The 27,729-nt window shown below is 46.8% G+C and overlaps 1 protein-coding gene across 8 annotated transcripts in view; it reads left to right on the top strand.

Annotated features, from left to right (window-relative positions):
• The window catches only part of DLG2 (discs large MAGUK scaffold protein 2), an 834,734-nt gene that overhangs the window by 60,337 nt on the left and 746,668 nt on the right, over nucleotides 1-27,729 (top strand). For 7 of the 8 annotated variants that reach the window (XM_033146049.1, XM_033146050.1, XM_033146048.1 and 4 more), the window contains exon 1: nucleotides 10,305-10,476. The exons of the other annotated variant lie outside the window; for it this stretch is intronic. In XM_033146049.1, coding sequence (XP_033001940.1) covers nucleotides 10,320-10,476 — 157 coding nt within the window. In that variant the 5' untranslated portion in view covers nucleotides 10,305-10,319. Of the gene's footprint in view, nucleotides 1-10,304; nucleotides 10,477-27,729 lie in introns of those variants that run through there. 8 annotated transcript variants of the gene reach the window in all.

The following is a 27,729-nucleotide window of genomic DNA, read 5'->3' as shown; positions in this document are numbered from 1 at the left end:
CGCTCAGCGTGCGGTGCCATTCTACTAAAGATAATGAATATTTAAAAACTTTCCAATACAGGGCTGCCTTTAGATGTCTTCTAAAAGTTGTATAGTTACTTATCTCCTTGGCTCTGGGGGTCGCATAACTCCATACCCCTCCAACATTTCTCTGATGAAAATAGGGGCATCCTAAGCCTAGTGTATAAAATCCTCTTTGCCGTTTTAAGGATCTGGCCATTTTGACCTTATAATAAGGACGAATGGCTATCGGAAAATGGGCTCCTTTGGAGGTAAATTCAAATATTGGAGAGCAGATTCTGACAGGGGAAAATGTCCTTTGTGTTTGCTGATGCTCAAAGAGGCTGTGGGTGGCACAGCAAAAGGGTCCCAAGGGGAAGGATTCTGTCTGTCTGCCCAGGTGGGGGCCAATGGGCCACAGAACTCCCCAGTTGGCATCTTGGAGGAGTCACCCGTATTGGATGGGCATCAAATGGGGATCCTTAACCCAAGACTGACCCTGACAGAGTCAGGTTGGCTGATCCAGGACACAAACCCAATGCCTAAGCTGAAACAGCCTTACATATCCGTAAAGTTGTGGCCATTTTGATCCCAGAAGGTTGTTATGTCATTCATTGCTTTCTGTGCCTCTATCCTCAACCCCAGGGTTACTGCAACTAGGCTCACAAATGATTTGTGCATTGAGCTCCTCTTCTATCTCCCACCAAATGAGATAGGAATCTGCCATTGGTCCAGCTAGCTCAGTGCTGTCTCCTTTGACTCTCAGTGGCTCTCCAGACAGGAGTCTCCCCCAGTCCTACTAGCAGATGCTGGGAATTGAGCTTGGGACCTTCAGCATCCAAAGCAGATGCTCTACCACTGAGCTATTCCACTTCCCCTAAAGTATAACGTTTCTTGCTTTAGAAAAGAAACACCAAACTTCTCGGCCTCCTTCCAACTCTTGCCCCGTTCCTCACTTTCCAGATAAAGTTCTGCCACGACTCCTCTGGGCTTGTTCCTCCCACAGATTCAATACAAATCTCATAACTTTACCAAGCGCATCATCTGCTGGGATCTCTTTCCTTCCTGCCGCCCTTCAACACTTTCTGTTTTGACATGTTATTTCCTTGCATCGCAGATGTTTCTTCTGGTAGTCTGCGGGGAAGGAGGGGGAAGAAGCATGATGGGGATGGCAGATAATGCAGAGAATATTCAAGACAGTGTTATTTTATGAAAAGCATAGTTCAGCTGTGGCCGGCGTATTCCCAGATGACGGGTGTTTTTGAGAAATCTTTCCATGCCGCAAAGGAATTGCATGGCTCCACTGGCATCAGATATAGCTGGGATTGGCGACTGGCGGTCCTAAGGCCAGACTCTGCCCTCAGACAGGAGTGAGCCAGCAGTAAATCACACTGTGCAAGTTGGAGTTAACTCTTTATTAGCAAGAACACTATCTGCACAGACTTGGCTGAATATCAGGCCTGATGAGCACAGCAGCTCATCCTCCGTAGGTCTTGCCCCACGAATCAGTTGCCAAGATTGAAAGTTCCCGTCTCCCCACAGTTGTCTAAGTTCCCATCTCTCCAGGGCTTCCCCCAAGCAATCGGAGACTGCGCCTGCATGAAGTCAACCTCTCCTCCGCCCTCTTCATGCCTTTTCTGGTACTAGGAGACAAGGGAGGGGGGTAGCTGGTTGCAGCAAGAGGGTAAGATACCAGTGACTCTGCACCGGCCTGACTCAGCTCTGCCTCTTGGCCTCCTTCATCCCACTCCCCTGCTTCTGAACGTTTCTCTGCCACAGACTCTCCCTTCTCAGCAAGCCCAGCTACCTCTTCCCCTTCCATCTTCTCCCTCTGACCACTCATCGTGCCTCACCACCAGTCCTGGGGCTCTGAGCCTTCTTCCCTTGGGAGTTCCCTAGCTGTTGCCTCCCACCCTTCCTCTGCACCCAACCAGTCCATGACACCCTCTGGGAGATACTATAGATGTTGAGCATGCCAACAATAGATTCCCCTGTTCAAGAAAAAGTCTTGTGGCACCTTAAATTTATGACGGCGTAAGCTTTCATGAACCTGAGCCCAGTTCATAAAATGTATACAGTCGATGGGCAGCTTTCATCCGGCTGTGCTTTTTGCTAGCTGCTTAGTAAATTACTCCCTGTTCTATTCCATAGGACGTGTCTTTGTCCTATGGAATAGAACAGAGAGTAATTTACTAAGCAGCAAGCAAAAAGCACAGGCAGACAAAGCTGTTTTCAAGGTATTTAGTGTGACAGACCTGCGTTCAAAGCGGCAAGGGTAAGAATTATAGTCAGCACAACAATTTCTATTGTTTGGAGGGTTTTTTTGTGACCTAGTTCCATGCACCTTCATTTCCTAGGTACTCTTTGTGCTTTTTCATTTAGAACTTTTCTCTCCAGATTTTCTGCTATTGTTAGCAGAGGGAACTTGTAAGACACTCCCTTGTCACCCCCACCCTTTCTTTCCATTCTCTCAAAACCCCCATCTCCTCCTCTTCTGGGAAGGAAATTCAGGAAGCCAGAGAAGATTGTTGAGTGAACTATATATACCACAGACAGATGACATCAAATAACTGCCTTCATCTGAATCAGCCTACTGGTCCAGCTTGTATTAACTCTCCTTCCTCAGACCTTACAGAGTAGGCATGGGAGATTTGTGGCCCACCAGCTGTCATTGGGTTGATGGAGTCTTCAGTCTGTTGTTGAATTCTCAGTTAACATCCAGCAACATCTGGAGGGCTGCAGGTTCCTGATCCCTGTTATTAAGTGTAGATCCAGGGTGTCAGGGTTGAGCCAGATGAGGAGGAGTGGTGGCAAGCCCCCCCTGGTGAGGCTGCACCCACGGAAGAACCTAGGGAATTGGAGGAGTTCATACCTGGAGAAGACTGGTAGCGGCACTCCTCGGAAGAGGAAGAGTCAGATGGAGAGGGGGAAAGACCAGAACAGGAAAGACCAGAACAGGAGGAGGAGGAAGTCGAGCCAGAATCAGGCCCTTGTGAGGAGAGAAACAGCCCTTCCCCTCCTCCCTTCTCAGCTGTAGAGCGTAGAGCTGAGAGACGCAGGGAACAATTAGAGGCAGCTGCATCTCGTAAGAGACGTGGTTGCAGGCCAGCTACTTAACAAAGGCTAGCTCCTCCCTTCACTAGCACCTGCAACTGACATGCTGAGTGCGTGGTTGCTCTTGCTCGTTCTGTTCCTGACTCCTGGCTTGTTCCTGACCCTCGGCTTGTTCCTGACTCCTGGCTTGTTCCTGACCCTCGGCTTGTTCCTGGCTCCTGGCTTGTTCCTGACCCTCGGCTTGTTCCTGACCCTTGGCTTGTTCCTGGTTCCTGGCTTTTCCCTGACTGACTTGGCTGGTTCCTGACTTAGACTGTTCTGACTTCGGCTTCTCCTGTCCCCATACTGATTCCTGACTTCGGCTGGCTTCTGACCCGGACTGTTCGAGCTTGGCTTATCTGACTGACTGCTGCGCTACAGCACGCCAACTTGTTGGCGCCCTAACACAGGGTATGCTTTGAAGGCATATGATGTTACCTCTTTGCTAAAGTCGTCCTTGTTCAGATGGGAGACCACCTGGAAACCATGATGGAAGATGGTATATATAAATGCAAGCAAATAAATAATGTACACACATATTTCTGTTATATCACTGTCATCTCCAGTGAAGAATGTAAACAGAGCCTCTGCTTATTCAGATGAATGGCCGATTTAGTCCAGCATCCCATTTTTTACTGTTGCCAATCAAATGCCTCCAGGAAGCCCCAATGCAGGGTGTGGAAGCAATAACTTTATTGTCAAATATAACACTTACTGTTGCTTCTACAGTTCTGGAGACCTACGCACACCAATCTAGTGTCTAGGCAGCTATTCCCAGTTCCACGTTCTATGGAGCAGATGCAGAAACTGGGGACCACTCCCCCTCTACCACTTTATGTACCTTTCCCTGACATGCTGCCTGCCTGCAGCCAGAGACTATGCCTGCTTGGAAACTTCCTCTGCTCATCCCTTTTCCACCCCCTCCTGGTTCTGGGAGACCGTGGTGCAGGAGAGGTTGGGGAAGCATCCAGCTCTCTTCACTTGCCTGTCCTGTTAGTATTTCACACTTCCGATGCTGCAGATGAGATTGCCTGTCTGGGAAGAGTGTGGAAACGGAAGACAGTCTTATCTCTTCCGCTGTATGTACTATTGTATGGTACTTTTGCTTTTACTTGTTCCTGTTTCTTCTCTCGGAGCTGGAGAGTGAGGGCGCCATGATTCCTTTGTCTGTACATAGTGTGTAAATAAATACGTGTGGTGTAGTGGTGAAGAGTGGTGGACTCATAATCTGGGGAACCGGGTTCACGTCTCCGCTCCTCCACATGCAGCTGCTGGGTGACCTTGGGCTAGTCACACTTCTTTGAAGTCTCTCAGCCCCACTCATCTCACAGAGTGTTTGTTGTGGGGGAGGAAGAGAAAGGAGAATGTGAGCCACTTTGAGACTCCTTCGGGTAGTGATAAAGCGGGATATCAAGTCCAAACTCTTCTTCTTCTTCTTCTTCTTCTTCTTCTTCTTCTTCTTCTTCTTCTTCTTCTTCTTCTTCGTAGATTAGCTCTACAATGTCTCACACTTCTTGCTGTGTTATGCTAGAAGATTAGTGTGCATATATTATTTGATATATGTTGCTGAAGCGCGCTGGAGAAGAAAGGAGCTGTGCATACCGGAGGATGCTCAGAGTTTGGGCAGAAGGGTCACCCCAGGGTTTGCTGCAGAAGGGTCACCCCAGGGCGTTTTCCAACATGTCCTGCCTCTTCTTCCTCTTCCTCCAGCTCTGAAGCATCCCCTGCCTCTGACTCTTGCCTCTCGGCTGGTACAGGTCCCCAAAGACCACTGTCCCCCTCTCCCGAGTCAGACTCCAGCCCCGCCTTCCCTCGGGAGCACACTTGTCAGTCTCTGACAAGTTGTGAACCTAGCGGTTAACAATTCTCAAACAAGGAAGAGCCAAATACTGGCCCATCTCGTCCCCCGTTCTGGTTCTCAACCTTGTTCGAATGCTGGACTAAATGGATTTTTCATCTGATCAAGCAGCACTTTTCTCACGGCGCTCTTCTTCTGAATTATTTGAGCAGCGTGTAATTGGAGACCGGCTTCCATGCCGCTTCGCTCATCTGCTAAAATGACAGTTGCATTCCAGGGTGACGTCAAAAGGGATCTTGGGACACACCTCTCAGGTTATGTGCTGCTGCCTCTCGGAGGTGTTCTGTGCCTTGCCTTCCAGCATTTAATTGGCACTCCTGGCCTTTCTGCTCATTTCCCTTCATCTCTAGCTGCTAACAATTCAGTCTCATCTCCAGCTCTTGCATAAATGAAAGATTAATCAAGCTTGTGCAAATTAAATCATGATTAATCCAAGCAAGTGCCATGTAGCTCTTGTGCTTTGACTCATGACCTAGGTTCTCGAAAACTGCCAGTTTAGTTTCCAGACGGCTTGCTTTAATTTTCCTCCTCTGCGAGGTGATGATCGTGTCAAGTGTGCTGCATTGCCAAACATTCCTTATATATCTACTTCTCTCATGCAACGAAAACACTTTTTTGTGTGTCTTTGAATCAAATAACTCTCTGCTTGTGGGGTGGGGATGTGTGCCAAAACTAGCTATTACACTGAGTGGAAATGTCTCCCGAAAAATGCTTAGCTTGTGCAAATTCTCACCTATTTCCCCTAACCCCGTTCAATTCCATTTCACCCTTGGCTGCTGCATCTTCTTCTTTTCCTTATTAATCACATATGTGATCTCAACCAATCAGGGATCTCACAGTGAATGGGGTGCTGTCGTGACATTACATAGCCAATTAGGCTGTTTGCATGATGGTGGAACCAAGGCCAAGCGAAGTTAATTGAGAGCAGTTTCCCTCAGGAATCCCCTGACTGAGAGAGAGGTCAAGTGAGAGCAGTTTAAATGAAGAAGATAATTGGGGGGTTCCCCCCCTCAAGTCCTGCAAGAAGAAAAAAAGGGAGGGGATACATTTTTCATACTGCCAAACATGTAACAACAACAACAACAACAACAACAACAACAACAGGAAGCAACTTTGGACCAACCTTTTGTTTCTCTATGGCAGGCACAGGCAAACTCGGCCCTCCAGATGTTTTGGGACTGCAACTCCCATGATCCCTAGCTAACAGGACCAGTGGTCAGGGATGATGGGAGTTGTAGTCCTAAAACACCTGGCAGCCCGAGTTTGCCTATGCCTGCTCTTTGGTGGCGGGTGAGCCTGGCTAAAATTCCTGCTACAACAGTGATGTACCAAGTATTTATTTGGCCCAAATGGAGCAGGAGTCTTGCCAATGCTTTGTTATCTGCAGCTGAAACACCTTGCCATCATCACACCTCGCTTGGTCCTAGAGAGGTTAGGGATGCACGACTATGTCCCATCTGAGTTTTTCTCAGATCTTCCGATCTTAAATTCAGTTCACTACATTTCTGCATCACTTTGTGATTTCTTTTCTTTTCTTTAAGTCCTAATGAAAATTTGTCTGCATTTTAAGAACATAGGATCAGGCCGATGGCCCATCTAGTCCAGCATCCTGTTCTCACAGGGGCCAACCAGATGCCTGTGGGAAGGCTGAAAGCAGGAGACAAACGCAAGGGCCCTCTCCCCTCCCGCAGCTTCGAGCAACTGGTTTTCATAAGCATACAGCTTCCGACCGGGGAAGAAGAAGAAGAAGAAGAAGAAGAAGAAGAAGAAGAAGAGTTTGGATTTGATATCCCGCTTTATCACTACCCGAAGGAGTCTCAAAGTGGCTAACATTCTCCTTTTCCCTTCCTCCCCCCACAACAAACCCTCTGTGAGGTGAGTGGGGCTGAGAGACTTCAGAGAAATGTGACTAGCCCAAGGTCACCCAGCAGCTGCATGTGGAGGAGCGGAGACGCGAACCCGGTTCACCAGATTAGGAGTCTACCGCTCTCAACCACTACACCACACTGGAAGCAGAGCATAGGCATCACGGATAGCCTTTACCTCCATGAATTTGTCTAAACCTCTTTTAAAACCATCCACGTTGATGGTCATCACAGCCTCCTGTGGGAGCAAGTTCCTCAATTTAACAGCTTTTTTGGGGGAGTCCATGAGATCTAGCGTCACGAGAGCAAGAGAAAAACTTCCCTCTGTCCACTTTCTCCATGGCGCACATAATTCTTTCAACTTGTACCTGTTGCCACCTGTTTACTTGTCTTCTCTCTAAACTAAAATGTCCCGAACGCTGCAAGCTTTCCTCAAAGGGGAGCCACTCCACCCCCTTAATAATTTTGCCATTTTTTGAACTTTTTCTAACTTTCCAATGACCTTTTTGTGGTGAGGTGTCCAGAGCTGAACACAGTATTCCAAAGGTGGCTCCCTCATAGATGTGTGTAGTGATATAGGCAGTTTTATTTTCAATTTCTTTCCTTTGCTTCTCTCACAGTTGCTGCACACTAGATCGGCATCCTCACTGAGCAGTCCACTAGTGTGTGCATTTCTCCCAATGCACATCTTTTGCAAGAAATTCTCAACAAGACAGTGCATTTATGCATGTTATATTCACTGACATTATGTGCATTCCTCCTAATATACACATATTTTTTGGGTTGGAGAATTGGACCTGGGTCCTTCTGAAGACCTGGGATAGCTCAGTTGGTAGTGCATGAAATTCTTTTTTCTCAGGGTCGTGGGTTCGAGCCCCATGTTGGGTGAAAGATTCCTGCATTGCAGGGGGCTGGACTAGATTGCAGGGGGCTGGATTAGTAGAGTCCTTCCCAACTCTACAATCCTGTGGTTCTATGGTTCAATGGGTAGCTGTGTTTCAGCTAGCATATTGTTTGGGGAAGTGCAAATTAGATAAGGTTCACATTAAAAAGCAAGCTGAACCAACAGCTGTTCATGCCAAGTACAGGGAGCAGTTGGGAAAACCTTGAGAGCAAGGGAGGGCGCTGGGCAGAAATTTCAGTGGCTGTGGTTGTTGTCAGCCAGCCCTGCATAGATCTTCGCTCCCTTTCCCCCATAGCAAGTAGGGGCGCAGTCAGTGACGGAAAATGAGCAGACCTAGGCGATTTCCTTCTTTTAAAGTTGCATGCATACATCGCCTTGTGCATCATTTGCAGACTCTTCAGAGCGTGGGCCCTTCCTCTGACAGCAAGCACAGCCTGGCCTTGTAACAGGAGCACGCCATGCGGAACACCCCCAGGAGTCATGTAAAAGGGATCTGGCCCCCAGCCTGCAGTCGCCAGCTGTCTGCTGCCTTGCAATGCTGGATAAACTGGAATGAAAAATAATATTTGTAAATCCACATTGGTAAACGGCTGACCTGGCAGCTGTGAAGGCATTTGACGTTTCCCTTTAGCAATAATATCAGAATACCTTCAGTAGCCTTCCCTCCCCCCTCCTTTCTTCTACTTCTGCCCAAAGCAGAACCAGACCAGCATCATACAAGCTTGGTTTCTCCTGCTCCAGAAGGTAGGACCAATGGATTCACGTTCCAAAAGAGGAGATTACGACTTAACATCAAGAAGAACTTTCTGAAGCTGTTTGACAGTGGAAAATAGTCTCACTTGGGAAGTGGTGGACTCTCCTTCCTTGGAAGTTTTTAAGCAGAGGTTGGATGGCCACGTGTCATGGATGCTTTAGCAGAGATTCCTGCATTGCAGGGGGTTGGACTAGATGACTCTTGGGGTCCCCTTCCGATACTATGACGCCATAAGTTGGCTCTGTCTACCATTGGCACTGGCTCCACCTACTGTTGCGCTTCCTCCCTTCCACCCAATCTGACAGGCCTCATCCGGGAGGTAGAGTCAATGCCTGCTTCCTCTTGCCAATGCACAATAAGGCTCCCGTTGGGGAAGCCCCTGCCAAGTCACGTTTGCCCTGCAGGATGGAGAAGCTGCCAGAAGCTGCCTTATACTGAGTCAGACCATTGGTCCATGTAGCTCAGGGTTGTCTACACTGACTGGCAACAGCTCAGTGATGCTGGGGATGCTGGGTATTGAACCTGGGACCTTCTGCATGCAAAGCAGATGCTCTGCCACTGAGCTACAGGTCCTTCTGCTGCCAGAAGATTCCAGCGAGTTGTGACCTTCATTCCGTGGAAGCCCAGCCCAAGATACCTGCTAGGGCCCCTGAAACCTCTCACCACTCAGACACTGGGTCTGTGCATAACACCAGGTGCTTCTAGGGTGCAGCTTTGTTTGGGTGGGATAACAGTGGCTTGACACAATACACCTCCCTGCAAACAGATCGGAATGGATGCTCGATAAAAAAAGCTGACCTAGTCCAAACACCCTGTAAACTTTGAGCAAGCAAATACGCAGGGTCATCTGGCAGGACGGGTGAAGGGACCTGTCCATTTCTCTTCTCTCTGTTTCGATAAAGAATCATGCAGCAACCTAGCTTAGCACATTACAATTCCTGCGTCAGGTGGTGGTGGGGAAACCACCAGCAATTTCCAGGTGCTCTGTGGGGAAGTACAAGTTTGGGAACCACAGTTCTGCTATATAAATTTCTTGAATCTATCTATCTATCTATCTATCTATCTATCTATCTATCTATCTATCTATCATCTATCTATCTATCTTTCTATCATCTATCTAGCCAGTGTGGTGTAGTGGTTAAGAGTGGTAGGCTCATAATCTGGTGAACCGGGTTCGCGTCTCTGCTCCTCCACATGCAGCTGCTGGGTGACCTTGGGCTAGTCACACTTCTCTGAATTCTCTCAGCTCCACTCACCTCACAGAGTGTTTGTTGTGGGGGAGGAAGGGAAAGGAGAATGTTAGCCGCTTTGAGACTCCTTAGGGTAGTGATAAAGCGGGATATCAAATCCAAACTCATCTATCTATCTATCTATCTATCATCATCATCTATCTTCCAGTAGCACCTTAGAGACCAACTAAGTTTGTTCTTGGTATGAGCTTTCGTGTGCATGCACACTTCTTCAGATACTTATCTGCATGCACACGAAAGCTCATACCAAGAACAAACTTAGTTGGTCTCTAAGGTGCTACTGGAAGGAATTTTTTATTTTATTTTGACTATGGCAGACCAACACGGCTACCTACCGGTAACTATCATCTCTCTCTCTCTCTCTCTCTCTCTCTCTCTCTCTCTCTCTCTCTCTCTCTCTCTCTCTCTCTCTCTCTCTCATCTATCTCCATGCTGGTCCAAGGGACGGGAGTATGTACAAATACAGAAACAAACCTGAACATGCACGGTTGCTTTCTGTTGAAGATTGCTACTAAAGATCTGAGCGAGCCTGCAAAGTGGAACTGGACATCAGCTGTCATGAAGGCACATTCTGCAGGGTGGAAGGTTACTGAGCATGTTGGTGCAAACACACGAGGCAGCCCCTGGGGGAGTGGGGGTTGCACTGGAAAAGGACTCGCTGGTAACAAAGGGATTTGTATTTAGCAGCCCGGTTAACTTGGAGCTGAGCCTTAGGAACATTTCCATGGAAACGCGGGAAGTTTTGGTTCACTGTAAGTGCCTTAATTTACTTTCTGATTGCGTCCGGTATGGGGAAGAGAACCATGAAGCCAAGCAATGCTAACTCATGGGGAACAAGGATATTATTAATCTGATTTGAATCCGCTGTGGCATTCAGAGAGCCAGGTGCTGTTCGATTTGCTCAGACAACTTGCCTCTTCTGTGGCTGCTAAGGGAACTTTGCTAACAGGATCGCTCTTTCAAGAGCACCATTATGGAAAGCTGAATGTCTTAAACTAAATCCTTAATTAGAAAAAGTGGCTCTGTTGTTTTTAATGCACGTCTTGTCTGTGTCACGTTGCATGGAATGTGATTAGTAAATGCACCATTTGTTGTTCTTTTGTACTAGAACAAAACATCACATGTCTTCTTTTGGATTAAGAAAAAAAGTTGTCTCAAAGGTAAACTGGGCATGACATTAAATCAGGGATTTGAGGGCCACATTCACCTCTGAGAAATCTTATGGGGCCCCACATACTAGTGCTGGGCAGGGCCTGAAGCAACTGTGGGTGGAGCAATGGGTATAAATTTTATTTTTGCACACACCTGTCTCTCTGTGCTCCATCCAGGTAAGCAAGAAATGTCATCAGAATTCTAGGAAACTTTACTGCCAGGCAAAAATACTCAAGGAGGGTGCGAGTGAGGAGGGTGTGTGTCCTGAGGGTGGGGGAACCAGGATCAGGGCTGTAGTGTGTGGCAAAGGAAGTATAAATCTTCCTCCAAGCACGAACCCAGTGAAATTTTCACCCCTCTGTGGTGGGAGGAAAGCCACAAAGCTTACTGGGTGATTTAGGCCAACTGGTTGCTATCTCTCAGCCTAACCTACAAGCCAGGGGTGATGTGGGGATAAAACACACCCTCCACCATGAATTTTCATGATTCCGTTTTAAATCCATTGAAGCCAATGACGACCTCTACATCTTGTGGCAGGGAGTTCCATAGGATGGAAACAAATATGTGAACCGTGTTCCAGCTCCCCAGGGGAGAACCAATCTTGGGCAGTATGGCAGGTGTGCAAATGACCTCTCGCCCGGGCAAAAAGCATCGCCTCCAGGGAACTGTGGTTTGTTAAGGGTGCTGGGGATTGCAGCTCTATCCTCTGGTAACTAGTAGGTTAGATTACTGCAATGCATTATATGTGGGGCTGCCTCTGGAGATGGTACAGACACTTCAGCCGGTGCAGAATTCAATGGCCAGGCTCCATGCCAGAGCAAGACGGTTTGACCATATAACACCAATCCTGGCCCAACTGTAATGACTGCCAATTAGTTTCCGGACCCAGTTCAAAGTGTTGGTTTTGATCTATAAAGCTTTAAATGGCTCGGGACCGCAATACCTCAAGGACCACCTCTCCCCATATGAACAGACACACGCCCTGAAATCATCATCTGAGGCCCTTCTTTGTGTGCCTCCTTCACAAGAGGTCTGTAGGGCAGCAACATGAAAACAGACCTTTTTGTGGTGGCTCCCCGTTTGTGGAATGCTCTCCCCAGGGATGCTTACCTTGCGCCTTCACTACATATCTTTAGGCACCTGGCAAAAACACCCTTCAGACTCAGATATACAGCTGCAAATAAAATGTTTCAAGTGTGTTTTAAGTGCAATATACAACGTGACACTAGATGGCGATGGTGAACCTTATGGAAAATTCAATGTATTTTAAAAAACCGCTTTTTAAAAAAAGCATTTTCAGAACGGTTTTTATATGTGTGTAGATTCCACCCTCATCTCCCAGGCCTTTGGCTAATAAAACTATCTATGGCCTTTTAAACTTTGTGTGTGCGTACTGAGGGGTATTGTTTGTGTTTGTTACTATGTCATGTGGGACGTGGGTGGCGCTGTGGTCTAAATGACTGAGCCCCTTGGGCTTCCCGATCAGAAGGCTGGCAGTTCGAATCCTTATGACAGAGTGAGCTCCCATTGCCCTGTCCCAGCTCCTGCCAACCTAGCAGTTCGAAAGCACGCCAATGCAAGTAGATAAATAGGTACCACTGCAGCGGGTAGGTAAATGGTGTTTCCGTGCACTCTGGTTTCCGTCACAGTGTCCCGTTGCACCAGAAGCGGCGTAGTCATGCTGGCCACATGATCCAGCAAGCTGTCTGTGGACAAACGCCGGCTCCCTCAGCCTGAAAGCAAGATGAGCGCCGCAACCCCATAGTTGTTTTTGACTGGACTTAACATTCCAGGGGCCCTTTACCTTTACCTTTACCTTTACCGGGAGGGGAGAGGAAGTGGGGGCGGTGGGGTGGACTGACCCGGGTGTCATCACTGAGGGGGTGACATTCGGCGCACCACCTGCCCCCGACTCTCAAGCCTACCTTGAGCCGTCGGGGGAAGGGGCAGAGCTGTGCTGCTTTGCCGGCAGCGTTCCCCCCTACCCCCTTTGTTTTGATAGCTTGGGGGAGGCCTGGGAGTCGCAGGCGGGTGGCCTCACTCCACCCCCCATCGACGGCTTGCTCCGCCCCATAGGTGTCTCGCCCCATGTGACGGTTGCCCCCACCCTCCTGGGACACTCGCCCCGCCCCCATGGCCCCACCCCCTGGTGCATAGAACAGTGCGCCGCTCCGGGTGTCATGTATTTTGGTGTTTTTATATACCAGATGAAGCTGCGGGATATGAAAGCTGTGGGTTGCGGACGTACCTCCATCACGGATTATGTCCGCAATCTGAGCGTCCACTGTAATAATAACAATTTGAGGGCGTAAGCTACAGTTCCTAATAGTCATGTGCTTTAAATGAATGGTGTGCATGCAGCTTCATAGAAAAGGAAATCATTAACATTTGGAAGCTCCCAAGCGTAACACCACACGCGTTCTTAAAATGTGGCTAACAGAAGGTAATGTATACATGCAGCTTAAATCTGCCTCTCCCTTGAGGAGGATGGCAACTGCTGTTTTACTGACAGCAGCTGGACACATTTGTTCACAATGTCGTCACCAGGCAGGACCTGCAGCTGCGGGGAGGACCAAATCCAGTGTCGCTTCAAACCAACAGGCCTAAATATTCTCCTGAGCAGCAGCAGCAGCAGCAGCAGCAGCAGCAGCAGCAGCAGCCGCCCAGTTTTGAAGTTAGCCTTGGCTCAATTTTTTGCCACAACCACCAAATGCGAGCCATTTTTGACACCTCTGTAACAAGCCTATAATCTCTCCCATTAAAGACTGCTAACTATTTTCTGGCTGCTGTGTATTGCAGGCGTTGAGCTGAGGGAGCTCCCCCCCCCCCGTTCTACAGGTATGAGGGTGCGAAAAACTTAAACTTGTTTGGTTCCAGCTTGGCACACAGTTCCTAAGGCAGCCATGGAGTTTTTTGTTTTTTTAAAAAAGCAAAGTCACTTAAACAATGCAGACAGAGCCCAGAGAGAAAGGTGCTGGTTACACTTTACTTAGCAAAACTGCACAAAAGCAGTGTACGATCTTGAGGAGACGGGAACAGAGAGCCTGTCAGGCCTTGTACATAGTGGTGAGACAGTCAATTAAACATACAGAGTAATACTCCCTCAAAACCACACAGCCAACCAGAGCACCGTGCTGCCCAGCTACTGGCTCTCGGAAGGTTGCCCAAGAAAGATTGTGGGCACAGGGCTGAAATAGTTCTCTACCCTGCTCTTATTGATCCCTCATCCTCACCCACTAGGCTGCCTCTTGGCTAGAGATGTGGGAGAAATTAGATTCAATTCACATTTAAAGGCAGACCTACCAACTTTACAGTTTCCATAACATGGTGTACACCAAAACTCGGCAATCCTTCAAAATTTCCACATTTCCCAAATTTTGAGAGGCAGTTCCTCAGCCAAGAAATGTGCATATACTAAAGTGGGCACAAAAAATGCACCTTTTATTGAAATCAGCATGCAAGAATGCATTATATCGGGCAAAGCTGCCCACAAAAAAGTGTGAATAATTTGCAATACGCTGACAAATTTATTTAAGGGCTTTAAAAAAATTCACAAACTGCTGCGGCAAGCTGAAATGAAGACTGGGGAAAAATGATAAAGTCAAAATGGGCGAGATCCGTACTCTTGTGCTACCAAAACACCCTCTGGCTCCAACATTTGACCCATCTTTGGCAGTGCCCACTGCCCAAACGGCTTTGTTTTTTTTAAAAAAACGTAAGTTTGCAACCATATGTGCAGGGGCTCCGGGTTGCATTCTGGCAACCCTGTGAAAATCCTTATGATGGATTGCGAAGAAGGCAATTATTTTAAGGGCTATTACAGTTCTGCAGCTGGTCCCGTGGAGCTCTGCGGCTTGATGCAGTGTATTGGAAACCAGCCCTTGCGCCGACTGCCAGCGGAAGCTAGCAACTCTAATGAATCCGCTGCTTAATTGATAAGCCTTTATTGGTGCTTTTACCTGGCTTAATTGAGACGATTACTCCTTCTGCCTCCTCTCCTAGCCCCTCCCTTCCTAAAAGGCTCCCACTGGGACAGTGCAGTTAATAAGGAGAGAAGAAACAGATTGGGGATGCGATTTTGGCTTCTTGGGACAAAGGAGTCGATTCCCCCCCCCCCCATGTGCTGCCAATGTACCAGTGGCGTTTCAACCACAGTGGCCGATAACTAACACATGCTCATTAAATTGACATTTAACCTGCTGCCCCCAATGGGCGAAGTTCACATTAGCCATCATTTAAATAAATAGAACCGCAAGTTTTGGGCCCGGCTAATGATGGATTAATTAGCAGCTGTTGGAATGGAATGAGCCATCTTAGCTCAGCAGAGGGAATCTCAGCAAAAGCCTCCTACCTATAATGAGCTTAATTTAAAATGCTGCCGTTGAGCAAGTGATTAGCAAAATCAAACCAGAACTTGAAGGGAAGAACTATCATTCTTCCTGTAATTGCAAAAAATAAATAAATTAAAAAAATAAAATTGAAATTCCGGCTGGGCTTTTTTCCGCACACACTTAACCCTGTAATTGTGTGGGACCAGCCTCGGTTGCGTTAAAGCAAATAAATAAGTAAAGATGTAATGATCTGTGCCAGCAACACAGTTTTCTGGCTCTTAAACACTTAAACAAAAAAAGAAGAAGAAGAAGAAAGCAGATACCAAAGACTTACAGTGTGCAAATGAGAGAAAAATCCAGCAACACGCCAAAACAATCAGAGTCCTGGATTATGAAAAATGTTATCTTTTGCAAATTATGCAAAATACAACAATGTCTCCACGAAATACTAGAACAATAGAACCACAAGAAGGTAGATAGACCACTGGTCCACCTAGCTCCGTATTCCAGGGTTTCCCAAACTTGGGTCTCCAGTTGTTTTTGGACCACAATTCCCATCATCCTTGACCGCTGGTCCTGCTAGCTAGGGATGATGGGAGTTGTAGTCCAAAACCAGCTGGAGACCCAAGTTTGGGAAACCCTGGTCCACACTGAGTGGCTACAGCTCTCCTGGGTTTCAGAGAGGGGGTCTTTTCTATGAGAAGATGCTGGGGGTTGAACTTGGGACCTTCTGTATGCAAGCAGGTGCTCTGCTGCTGAGTGATAGCACTTAAAAATCAGGCAGGTCGGGGCATAACTGTAAGAATGGTCATTCTTTTTTCCTAAGCTGTGGCTTGGTTAGAAAAGCGAGGCGGTGCAGCCCAAGACATTTGGACACCTGAGGCAAGCCGCAAAATGGTGCATCTACCCCGAGAGAAGAAGGGTTGAGTGAAGATCCACATCAGGAACAAGGGGGAAATAATGATCTACATTGGGAACACGGGAGGCAGGAGAGCAGCAGTCCCTCCTGTTCTCCAAGAGGCTGCTGTACATGTTGCATGGTGGGGTGGGCTGCCGAGGCAGATCCAGCTTCCAGGGAGTGTGCCTGTCAGGCTTCAGGGAATTGGCTTCCTCCCCGACTTTGGCAGTAGATAAGCAGAACAAAAGAAAAGGAGTCTTCTTACCAGTTAGAAACTTTTAATCAATTAGTCAATCAATTTATTTATTGTTACAGGTGGGTAGCCGTGTTGGTCTGCCATAGTCAAAACAAAATAAAAATTTCTTTCCAGTAGCACCTTAGAGACCAACTAAGTTTGTTCTTGGAATGAGCTTTCGAAGTGTGCATGCACACGAAAGCTCACACCAAGAACAAACTTAGTTGGTCTCTAAGGTGCTACTGGAAAGAAATTTTTATTTTGTTTTATTTATTGCATTAGCCATATGGCCATAGCACATTGTGAGAGACCAGGCAGTGACCTGTCGCGGTTATACATAGAATACTACGAATACAGTTACAACATTAAGTGTAAAATCATGCTGAGTAATACAGATGAGATAAAGAGCAATAACAGGGCATGTCAACTGTGTCTACGTCAGGAAGTTACATAGGACTAGGGCTGAGGTAAGTTAGCCAAAAAGGTGGCCCTGAGTTTCAGGGCCTGTAATATGTAGATGGCCACTCCACGTGATATCAGTGGGTTGGCATCTGCCAGTAAGTATTTCACGCGGTCATCATCCTGGGCGATGATCGGTGGGATTAAAAGGAAAAGCCTGGGTCTTACTGAGAATATATTGGAGAAGAAAAAATGAATAAGGTCCTCTATCTTTCCCTTGTTGCATGGGCTCAGTCGAAGATCCAGAGGAGTATTGGAAAATACACCCTGTAAGAATGCTGTGGGGGTGGCATGAAATCGGGCTAGTGTGAAGGCCCTTCTTAGTGTAGGATTTGTCAGATCTTTTAATGACCACAGTGAGAGAACAAAGAATCCATTCCTCAGAATGAAGGTGCTCCCAATTAAGGGTTCCACCCACTTCCTTCTTAGTCACCCAAGTCACTACTGCATCTTGCAACCTGAACTTGTGACCACTGTGCTTTCTATGCTGCCACCTTATCTGCTCTTCTTGACCTTGGGCTGAGCGGATAAATGCTTCCCAGAGACAGTGGATCTGTTAACTCTCTCTCTCCCAGTGCTGCTTCTCCACCCAGTATTTCCCAGCTTCTGCCTTCTGAACTATGTCCCTCTGCAAACCACTGTTCCAAATCTATACAGTGGAACCTCTACCTGTGACCATAATCCGTTCCGGAGGTCCGTCCAGAGGTCAAAATGGGTCTCTGGAAGAGGCGCCGTTGTGCGCAGGTGTGGGCAGCAATTGCTCACTTCTGCGCATGTACTAATGGTGATCGCCGCTTCTGCGCATGTGCAAATGGCGATTGCCGCTCCTGTGCATGTGCAAACGGCGGCAAACCTGCTGATTACTTCCGGGTTTGCCACGGTCGTTGGGCAAAACGGATGCAAGCGGAGGCGGACGTAAGAAGAGGTTTGATTGTACTGTCCTCCTGCTCCTGGGAAGATTCAGGATCCTGATCAGGAGTAGGGGGAGGGGGAGTTTCCCACCATTCCTCTTCAGTGCAGCCCTCCTCAGCACAGTCCTTGACAGTGCCATAGCTTTGTCTTAAGTTCTTATATTTGTATATTCCTAAGTTTTGAACATTTAGTTCACAGAGCAGTTCAGATGAGTAAGGTTTATTTATTAGCTGATTAATGGGAGTGGTGGAATAAATCAGGTGCAGGTCCTAATTTATTTATTTTTTTAAAAAATTGATTGTGTCTTAGTGAAATGGATGGTCCAACCTGAACTTATGATGGATCAGTGTTGCTCTTTGCCGGTGAAGGATGATGAGAGCATCTGCTGTAGTGTTCCTCTCGCCCACGAGTGATCTGTTTTCCCCCTCCTCTCCTGGAGTGCAACCTTCCCTGATGAATGTACCGCATAGCAGAAGGATCACGAGCTCTAAGTAATATATTGTAGACAAAACATTGATATTGTTCAACTGGGCAGAACTGAAACGCTGTCAGAATATATTTAATGGAGAGTTTTGATAGCTTGTAGCTCGTGTGGCATTTATTAAGTGGCGGGGGGGGGGGAGGCACATGATTTATAAGCAATCTTGTGCTGAAGTTTTAAAGGCTTATTTGAGCGACAAGAGCTGACAAAATTATAAAGTATCCGCTGCTGCCATGTTTCAGAATAACGAGCGAATTTGGAAGTTTAGCCTTACCAGCATGTTCTCTTGTTTCTGTCACCTAACATCCCGCCCCCCTGAAGCAGCAGCATCGAGCAGGATGGAATCCTTTGCTTACTAGCTGGTAAGTGCAGGAATTGATCCTGTCAGGGGCAGTATTCCCGTGAGCACCAGCTGCTTGGAATCGAATGGGGAGAATGCTGTGAGGAGACCCCCTGTTCCCTTCTCAGAGCTACAGACTTCAGAGTGGTTTGACAACCAACGGCTCAGGACCGCGCTACCTCAAGGACTGCCTCTCTCCATATAAACCAAGCCAGACCCTGCCATCTTCCTCTGAGACCCATCTTCGTGTGCCTCCTCCATGAGAGGTCTGGAAGAAGAAGAAGAAGAAGAGTTTGGATTTGATATCCCGCTTTTCACTATCCGAAGGATTCTCAAAGCGGCTAACATTCTCCTTTCCCTTCCTCCCCCACAACAAACACTCTGTGAGGTGAGTGGGGCTGAGAGACTTCAGAGAAGTGTGACTAGCCCAAGGTCACCCAGCAGCTGCATGTGGAGGAGCGGAGACGCGAACCCGGTTCACCAGCTTACAAGTCTACCGCTCTTAACCACTACACCACACTGGCTCACTGGAGGGTGGCAACACAAGAACGGGGCCTTTTCTGCGGTGGCTCCCTGTCTGTGGAATGCCCTTCCCAGGGAGGTTTGCCTGGCACCTTCATTATATATCTTTAGGCCCCATGTGAAAACATTCCTCTTCAACCAGGTCTTTGGCTGATTAATATTCTACAGCCTTAAAAAAAAATATTAAGATCTATTCTATTCTATTCTATTCTATTCTGTTCTCTCTCTCTCTCTCTCTGTGGGGGGGGTGTTATTGTTTTATTGTTTTTGTTTTAACTATTTATTTGTTCCTTTACCTTGCATTTTTATCTTGGGAACTGCCCTGAAATCTTTTGCTGAAGGGTGGTATAATAATAATAATAATAATAATAATAATAATAATAATAATAATAATAATAATAAATCCCTTTTCCCAGAGAACTCTTGGAATTGTAGCTCTGTGAGTGGAATAGAAGCCTACAAACAGCTCTCAGCAGCCTTAACAAACTACAGCTCCCATAATCCTTTTGGGGGAAGCCATGACTATTTAAAGTACAGGGTAGTATCATAGTGTTCTAGATGTATAATGTAACTGTGGCCTAGATGGGGCATCGGCCTGACCCAACAGACCCTCCTTCTGTTCTTATTTACACATATCTAGAATGAGCAGTGGGACGCAGGTGGCGCTGTGGGTTTAACCACAGAGCCTAGGGCTTGCTGATCAGAAGGTCGGCGGTTCAAATCCCCGCGACGGGGTGAGCTCCCGTTGCTCGGTCCCAGCTCCTGCCCACCTAGCAGTTCGAAAGCACGTCAAAGTGCAAGTAGATAAATAGGTACCGCTCCGGCGGGAAGGTAAATGGCGTTTCCGTGCACTGCTCTGGTTCACCAGAAGCGGCTTAGTCATGCTGGCCACATGACCCGGAAGCTGTACGCCAGCTTGGCCATTAACTTGAGATGAGCACCACGACCCTAGAGTCGGACACGACTGGACCTAATGGTCAGGGGTCCCTTTACCCTTTATCTTTAGAATGAACGTTATGGGAATAGAATTGCACCTGCTCTCCTTTCATAACCTCATGTTGCACATGCTTAATTTTTTTTCTATGTGATCTCTGCACATATGGAGAACTATGCAGAGTGGTATGTGCATACAGTCTTGCTGATAGGGAGTCACACATTTGGGCTGCATCTCACTAAAAAGGTACGGTAAAGGACCCCTGGACAGTTAAGTCTAGTCAAAGGTGACTATGGGGTTGCGGCGCTCATCTCGCTTTCAGGCTGAGGGAGCCAACGTTTATCCACAGACAGCTTTCCGGGTCATGTGGCCGGCATGACTAAACTGCTTCTGGTGCAATGGAACACTGTGACGGAAACCAGAGCGCATGGAAACGCCGTTTACCTTCCCGGCGCAGCGGTGCCTATTTATCTACTTGCGCTGGTGTGCTTTTGAACTGCTAGGTTGGCAGAAGCTGGGACAGAGCAAAGGGAGCTCACCCCGTCACGTGGATTTGAACCGCCGACCTTCAGATCGGCAAGCCCAAGAGGCTCAGTGGTTTAGACCACAGCGCCACCCGCGTCCCACTAGAATCAAGGGTCAGCAAGTCATCCAATCTCATTGTCTGTCCCAAGGGAAGAGTCTTCGCATATTCACTCACACCTTATATATTTCTAGGCCGGCAAACACCCCTAGCCTTATTAACAATTCCACAACTTCATTACATGTGAGTGGAAAGCTCCGTTCTATCAATTTTTTATACGTTTCCTCTCAATTTCTCTGGATTCCTCACCCCTGGTTCTAACTCGGCAAGACCGGCAGAAAACCACCAGTCACTCAGAATCTTAAATTGACAGCTGGAGTCTTGCCGAGGGGAAAAACACACACACACACACACACACACACAACCTTCACTGAGTGCTGCTATTTGACTTGTGGACGTTGTGCTAAAAATACATTGTTCACGGGTAAGGTGTGTGAAAGTCTCGGAGGCTTTTTCTTCTCTCCCCACAAACACTAGACTGACAAGGCAAGATGTCTATAGGGGAGGATTTCTCACTCGTCGTTTCGTGTAACGTTGTGTTCTGCCCATAAAGCTCTTACATTTGGGGAAGTTAGTTGAAAAGAATGGGCTTCTTACTTTTTTAAAAAAAAGCTAAAACAAACCTCCCTCCCCAAAATGTTGCGAAGTGTCCACTCAGATGATAGACACCCCATTAATAGACATATCTTTGCCCTGTCAGTCAAGTTAATGTGTGAACTAATCAAAACATCCTCAGGGGTTCAGAAAAGGAGAACTGGCTTTGTTAAAAAATTAACTGTTGGCAAAACATTGGCAAGTTGCCTGGCATGCCGATGGGTCATCAAGTCCGGATGTAGACTGACCAGTACCTCATGGAAGCAGAGTGTTTGGTGCCCTCTCCATTGGTTCCGTTTTTCATATATTTGCACTTCAAATGTGTTGGGTTCGTAGCTCATTTCATGAATTGGATGCATGATTTGCACACCTGATTTATCCCTGTCTTACAAGAGGACGGATTAGTGCAATTTGTGCACTGTGGGCCACAAGTCACACTGTGATCCATAAACAGTTTGAAATTTTGAGAAAGCAGCTGCGGGGAGCGTGGCATGAAATACCACCTCCATAATCACCATCATTTTATTTGTATGCGGCCTTTCCATAGGTAAAACCAGGGCTTTTTTCCAGCCGGAACTTGCCGGAATGTAGGAGAGATGGTGTCCTCTCTCAAAGAGGGCACGTGTTGCGGTGCGACCTGGCAACCAAACCCTTGTGTTGTGGGTGGGTCCGATTGGATATCCACAACACCCTATTGGAAGGTCCCTCGATGCTGGTTGTAATCAGACCAATGGGACACTAGCCAAATGGTTCGAGGGACCTACATAAGCCTATGCACGTGCCCCCGAGCTTCCTTTTTGGGTAAGTGCATCGGAACACCCGCCCACCTCTCCCTATATTTAGGGCTTGCGCTTGACCTTGCTATGCCGTCGTGTGTCGTCTGTCATTGGGACGGGGCACGGCAGGAATTTTCCCCACTTGGATGATTGGCTGTTGCCTCTTGGGTTTTGCCTGCCGCATAGAAGAAGAGAAGAAGAGTTTGGATTTGATATCCCGCTTTTCACTACCCGAAGGAGTCTCAAAGCGGCTCACATTCTCCTTCCCCTTCCTCCCCCACAACAAACACTCTGTGAGGTGAGTGGGGCTGAGAGACTTCAGAGAAGTGTGACTAGCCCAAGGTCACCCAGCAGCTGCATGTGGAGGAGTGGAGACACGAACCCGGCTCCCCAGATTAAGAGTCTACCGCTTTTAACCACTACACCACACTGGCATAGCAAATCGTCACAACTTGTAAGGTTGCGGATAGGCTCTGGTTCAGGTGATAGGGATGGGGGAACGATCTCGCCACCCCTAAGTGAAGGGTATTCTGTTAAAGGAATCCAGGGACTCGATGGTTTGGTTGTGCCCATGCCTGAGTCCAGGGGAACGTCTGGGTGGTGGACTAGCCTCACCCTGGCTTTCCGCTGTCCCAGGTGTTCACCCGAGTTTGATCTATGCTGGTGCCCTGGGTCAGTGCTACCTGCCACGGTGCAGGGAGCTAGTCGAACCAGAGCCTATGCAACCACTCACTTGCTGTAATCAACAAAGTTGTGGCCTAAATTTTGCCAAAAACCAAACCAAACTTTTGAGTCTTGTCTGAATTTATTTAAGGGGGAGGTTAAAGGTCTAGACACACAACTGAGCCAGTGCAAACAGGAACTGAGCAGGAAGCACACTTACATGTGCGTGCGGATTCCTGAGAGGACATTTATCGAGACCTTTTGTGCCAGTGCCCCCCCCTGCCTTAAACCAACGATTGCCATCTTTACAGAGATGGCAAATTTGCACTTCTGACCATATTGACTGCAACCCCTGCAGTTGTGTTTTGCCGTCTGTTTGTTTCCCGTTAACCAGAGGAGTATTTTGATAGCTATCGTTAGGCAGAGCAAACAGACCCTTTAGGAGGTGTCAGAGATGCAGGTACGTTAGCACGTCTTCATTATGAAAGCGTTTAATTAGTAGGAAATTGAGTTTTCAGGATGCTCTTCCTCATCCCTATTCCGGTGACTGCCAGCCATCAAAAAGCATCTCAATAATTTATTAGGGATGATGAATGCACAGTAATTTTCCTTGTGCATCCAAGGTTGCATTTCAAATCTTTCCTTTTAATTTTAAGTAATGAAATGGTTTTAAATTTCTTGACGTGATTTATCTTCATCTCTGGCTGCTGACAGGCTGGCAAACTCACATTAATCTTAGGGCTGGCTTTTTAACCAGGGAAAGGGCAGATTTTATTATTCAAAATAATATTAAACCTATATTTCTGTCAGAATGTGGAGCTGTGGCAGGGATCCAATTGGGGTCTCTGTGTGTCCCATGACAGTGAAATTTCTGGGTTTAATTATTTTTTTTAAGTGAGTTGGCAGACATTTTTCGTCAGCATCTATTACCACTAACACTTGTTGATGTTCTATTTCTGGAAGCAACCTGGTTGTTGTTGTTGTTGCTATGTTGTAGCAATGTTGTTGTTGCTAGTAAAAATATTTCTTATTTGAAATTTAGTGCTTATCAGCCAGAAATTCAACAGATTCAGCTCCCCCTTATTGTCCATATTGGGAAAGCCTTCACCTGTGAAGTTTCTGCCTGCTTGTTATTATTTCAACTAGTTTTAGATATAAGAACTGAATGGAGGAAACTCGAGTTCCCTTCTTTACATCCATTGAGTTGGGAGTGTGGTGACTGTAGTACAGTCGTACCTTGGATCTCAAACGCCTTGCAAGTTGAACGTTTTGGCTCCCGAACGCCGCAAACCTGGAAGTGAGTGTTCCGGTCTGCGAACGTTCTTTGGAACCCGAATGTCTGTTTCGGCTTCCACAGCTTCTGATTGGTTGCAGGAGCTTCCTACAGCCAATCGGAAGCCGCACCTTGGTTTCCGAACATTTTGGAAGTCGAACCGACCAGATTCTTTTCGACTTCTGAGGTTTCACTGTAATTTGGAGACATTTCCTAGCAAGAGAAATTGGGGTGAGAGTTTGAAGATGATCCTTGGAGAAAGGCATGAGGGGGTGGAGCCTGGCTGGCTGAGATGGCGGCCAGCATAAAACGAGAGTTTGTTGTATCTGCTGCTTTATCAAACCTCGATGTTGACTATAGTCTTTGTATATTGAACCCATTACACCTATTACAGGGTGTCAGAAGTGGAGGCTACAAAGCTTCCAGATAGGTTTATCTCCCACCCCCCTCCAGTCTATTATGGGGACTACAGTGGAGGGATTTGGTTTCAAATCTTCGCTCATCCTCAAAACTGATTGGGTAACTTTCGGCCAATCACTGTCCTTCAGCCTAACCTACATCACAGGGAAGTTGTGTACTGCCGTGAGTTCTTTGGAGAAAGAACACAAGGACAGCCTGCTGGATCAGGCCAGTGGCCCCCTCTTCTCCAGCATCCTGTTCTCACAGTGGCCAACTAGATGTGTATGGGAAGTTCTATAGGTTGAACTTAGACACATTTTTTTTCCCATGAAGAAAGGATAAGAAAGTATATGTATGTGTGCTACACACACACACACACACACACACACACACACACACACCATGCACCGTTCTGTGTGCAACACTAGTAACAGTGGCTGGAGCTTTGCAGCTGTTTACACATGATTTGGGGTGATGCAACTTCCATTTCATGCTCTATTGCTTCTATTCTTTGATGTGTTATGGAAAATTGAGTTTATGGTTGATTAAGCTTCTGGAATAATAGCAATAAAAATGGTAAATACAAAAATCAGATTTTGTTCTGAATAAACCTCTCCCCCCCCCCATCACTTCGAGTGCAGCCTGGGATTTTGTTACCAGTGTTGATACCACTTCTTTAGCCACATGGTTATTAACTTGTTGAATCACAAGAGTTCACAACCCGTTGTGGGAGACCAATCCATTGTCAAGCAGCTTTTACTGCCAGAATGTTCTTCCTGATGTTTAGTTGGAATCTCCTTTCTTGTAACTTGAATCCATTGGTTTGGGTCCTACCCTCCAGAGCAGGAGAAAACGAGCTTGCTATATCTTCCATGTGACAGCCCTTCAAATATTTGAAGATGGCTGTCATCGTATCTCCTCTCAGTCTCCTCTTCGCCAGGCTAAACATACCCAGCTCTTTCAACTGTTCCCCATAAGGCTTGGTTTCCAGACCCTTGATCATCTTGGTTGCTCTCCTCTGGACACCTTGTCAATATCCTTCTTAAATTGTGGTGCCCAGAACTGGAGCTGGGTATGTTTAGCCTGGAGAAGAGAAGGTTAAGGGCTGATATGATAGCCATGTTCAAATATATAAAAGGATGTCATATAGAGGAGGGAGAAAGGTTGTTTTCTGGTGCTCCAGAGAAGCGGACACGGGGCAATGGATTCAAACTACAAGAAAGAAAATTCCACCTAAACATTAGGAAGAACTTCCTGACAGTGAGAGCTGTTCGGCAGTGGAATTTGCTGCCAAGGAGTGTGGTAGAGTCTCCTTCTTTGGAGGTCTTTAAGCAGAGGCTTGACAGCCATCTGTCAGGAATGCTTTGATGGTGTTTCCTGCTTGGCAGGGGGTTGGACTGGATGGCCCTTGTGGTCTCTTCCAACTCTACGATTCTATGATTCTATGGACCTTTATGTTTATTGGCAAGACTAACATAGGTTCATAAATTTCAGTGGATCAACTCTGAGGAAAACTTAGCTGGATACTAGCCCATGGTTTCGATTAGTCCCTGCTCCTTTTATTTCTTTATTTTGCACCCAAAAAAATCTTTCCGATCCTCTGTTCGGAGAGACAGCAGTCTGATGAAACAGCAAAACACCTGTCCTATAAGTTACAGCCTGCAGGCGGGGGGAGTATAGAATGGGAATTTCTCCAAGCATGGTCCTCAGAAAGGATCAGTCTCCATCTTTTGTCATGTGGGGGAAAGAGGCAATTTCTTCTGCTGCATCCAGGGATGCTGTGAGCATTCTTTAATCTATTAGCATTCTCAATGGTGCACACAAGTCCTAGCATCAGAGGCCCAGGCATCTGCAATAGAGGCCCTTCACAGTGCCAGGAATCTTATCACTACTCAGATCTAATCTGAAAATGAAAGCCCTGCATTTTCCTTTTGGCTGTTTCAAGTTGTAAACCTGTTGATTTCTGGCTCCCACTCCTGTAACAAGGGATCGAGAACCCGGTTGAGTACACACCGTACACCACACATGCATTTAAAGCATGTGACTTCCCCAAAAGAATCTAGGAACCGTAGTTTGTTTTGGGTGCTGGGAGTTGTAGTTCTGTGAGGGGTAAACTACAATTCTTAGGATTCTTTGCGGGGAAGCCATGTGCTTTAAATGTGACCTATCTATTTATCTGGGGTGTACTTAGGCTCTGTAGCCCATGCTAGATCCCATCAACCTCATTCAGCATGTCCAATGGTCATGGATGATGGGAGTTGTAGTTCAGTAGTACAAAATAGCATCTGGCTCACATAGCAAACTTATCCCAGTGGCATTCCACCAATGGCGTTCCAGAGAATGTGTCAGCCCAGCTCTTTCTCCACATCACACATAGTTTTACAAACCTAAAAGTTTGTTCTCTAAAAACCAGACAATTGCATCCTGGGACTAACTGAAACTTATGAACACTGTTGTGTGCCCAGCGTAGAAGATAAAAAGCATGGCCTTTGCTATTGTTATGGAAACTGGTTTGATCGCCTGGTGGTCCCTGCTTGTAAAGCTGAAAATAATGGGACAGGATCTGACTTTCCCCTTAATATTGTGTGCACTGAGATTGTGGAATGAGAGACAGTGCGGAAGGGCAAAGCTTTATTATTCTGTGCTTTTCATCTTTCCTCCAAAGTTGGGTTTGCCCATCCCTTTAATCAGCAGCGCTCTCCTCGTCTGACTACCTCCCATTCATCTCTTCTTTGCCGCTACAAAGGTATTAACAATCTCTTTATCTTTCCCCTCTCTCATTAGAATGTTTGTGCAATCTCGCGTGGACTGTAGGAAATTGTTTGTTGGCGGGTTTTTTATTTATTTCATTTTTCAAGATAAAAATAATAATCAGCTACACGTTCTGCTTCGGTGCTGAAATTGTTTTCCTAGTTTGTACAATCTAATACTTTTGTTTCTGCAGGCTGTTGCGATTCCATTCACTAACTAAAATGATGAGATTTCTACAGAGAGCTAAATAAATAAGGCAATCCTACAGACAAAGAGAGATGGGACCATTGTTGTTGTTGTTGTTGTTGTTTTTAAAAAAACCCTCAATGCATTCTCCATTTTCTTTAGGTGCCTTTGATTCACACAATGTGTGTGTTTTTTTTTAAATGTGGACCCCAATCTCTGTGCAATGAGGGACTCCAGGGGCGCCAGCACATAATTTGGGTTTGGAAAGGAGGTCACTGGAGATTGTGGTGCTTTTGTGATTGAAATATACTCGGAGTCCAGTGTGACTTTCATGCTCTTTATTCAGCTCATAGTAGTGAGGAATGCAGTTTCCCCAAAACGTTTGCTTTATATACACTATTTACACAATGGGCCCCACGTGATTGGATAATTCCGGAATACTCCTGTATGCCAATCGGAATGCGGATTCGCTTCCACCTGGAGCTGGATTGGGTGGCTCCTGCGGACCAATCAGAC

Source organism: Lacerta agilis, chromosome 4 (assembly GCF_009819535.1).
Source record: "Lacerta agilis isolate rLacAgi1 chromosome 4, rLacAgi1.pri, whole genome shotgun sequence".
Taxonomy (NCBI): domain Eukaryota; kingdom Metazoa; phylum Chordata; class Lepidosauria; order Squamata; family Lacertidae; genus Lacerta; species Lacerta agilis.
This window is presented reverse-complemented; position numbering and strand designations above follow the sequence as displayed.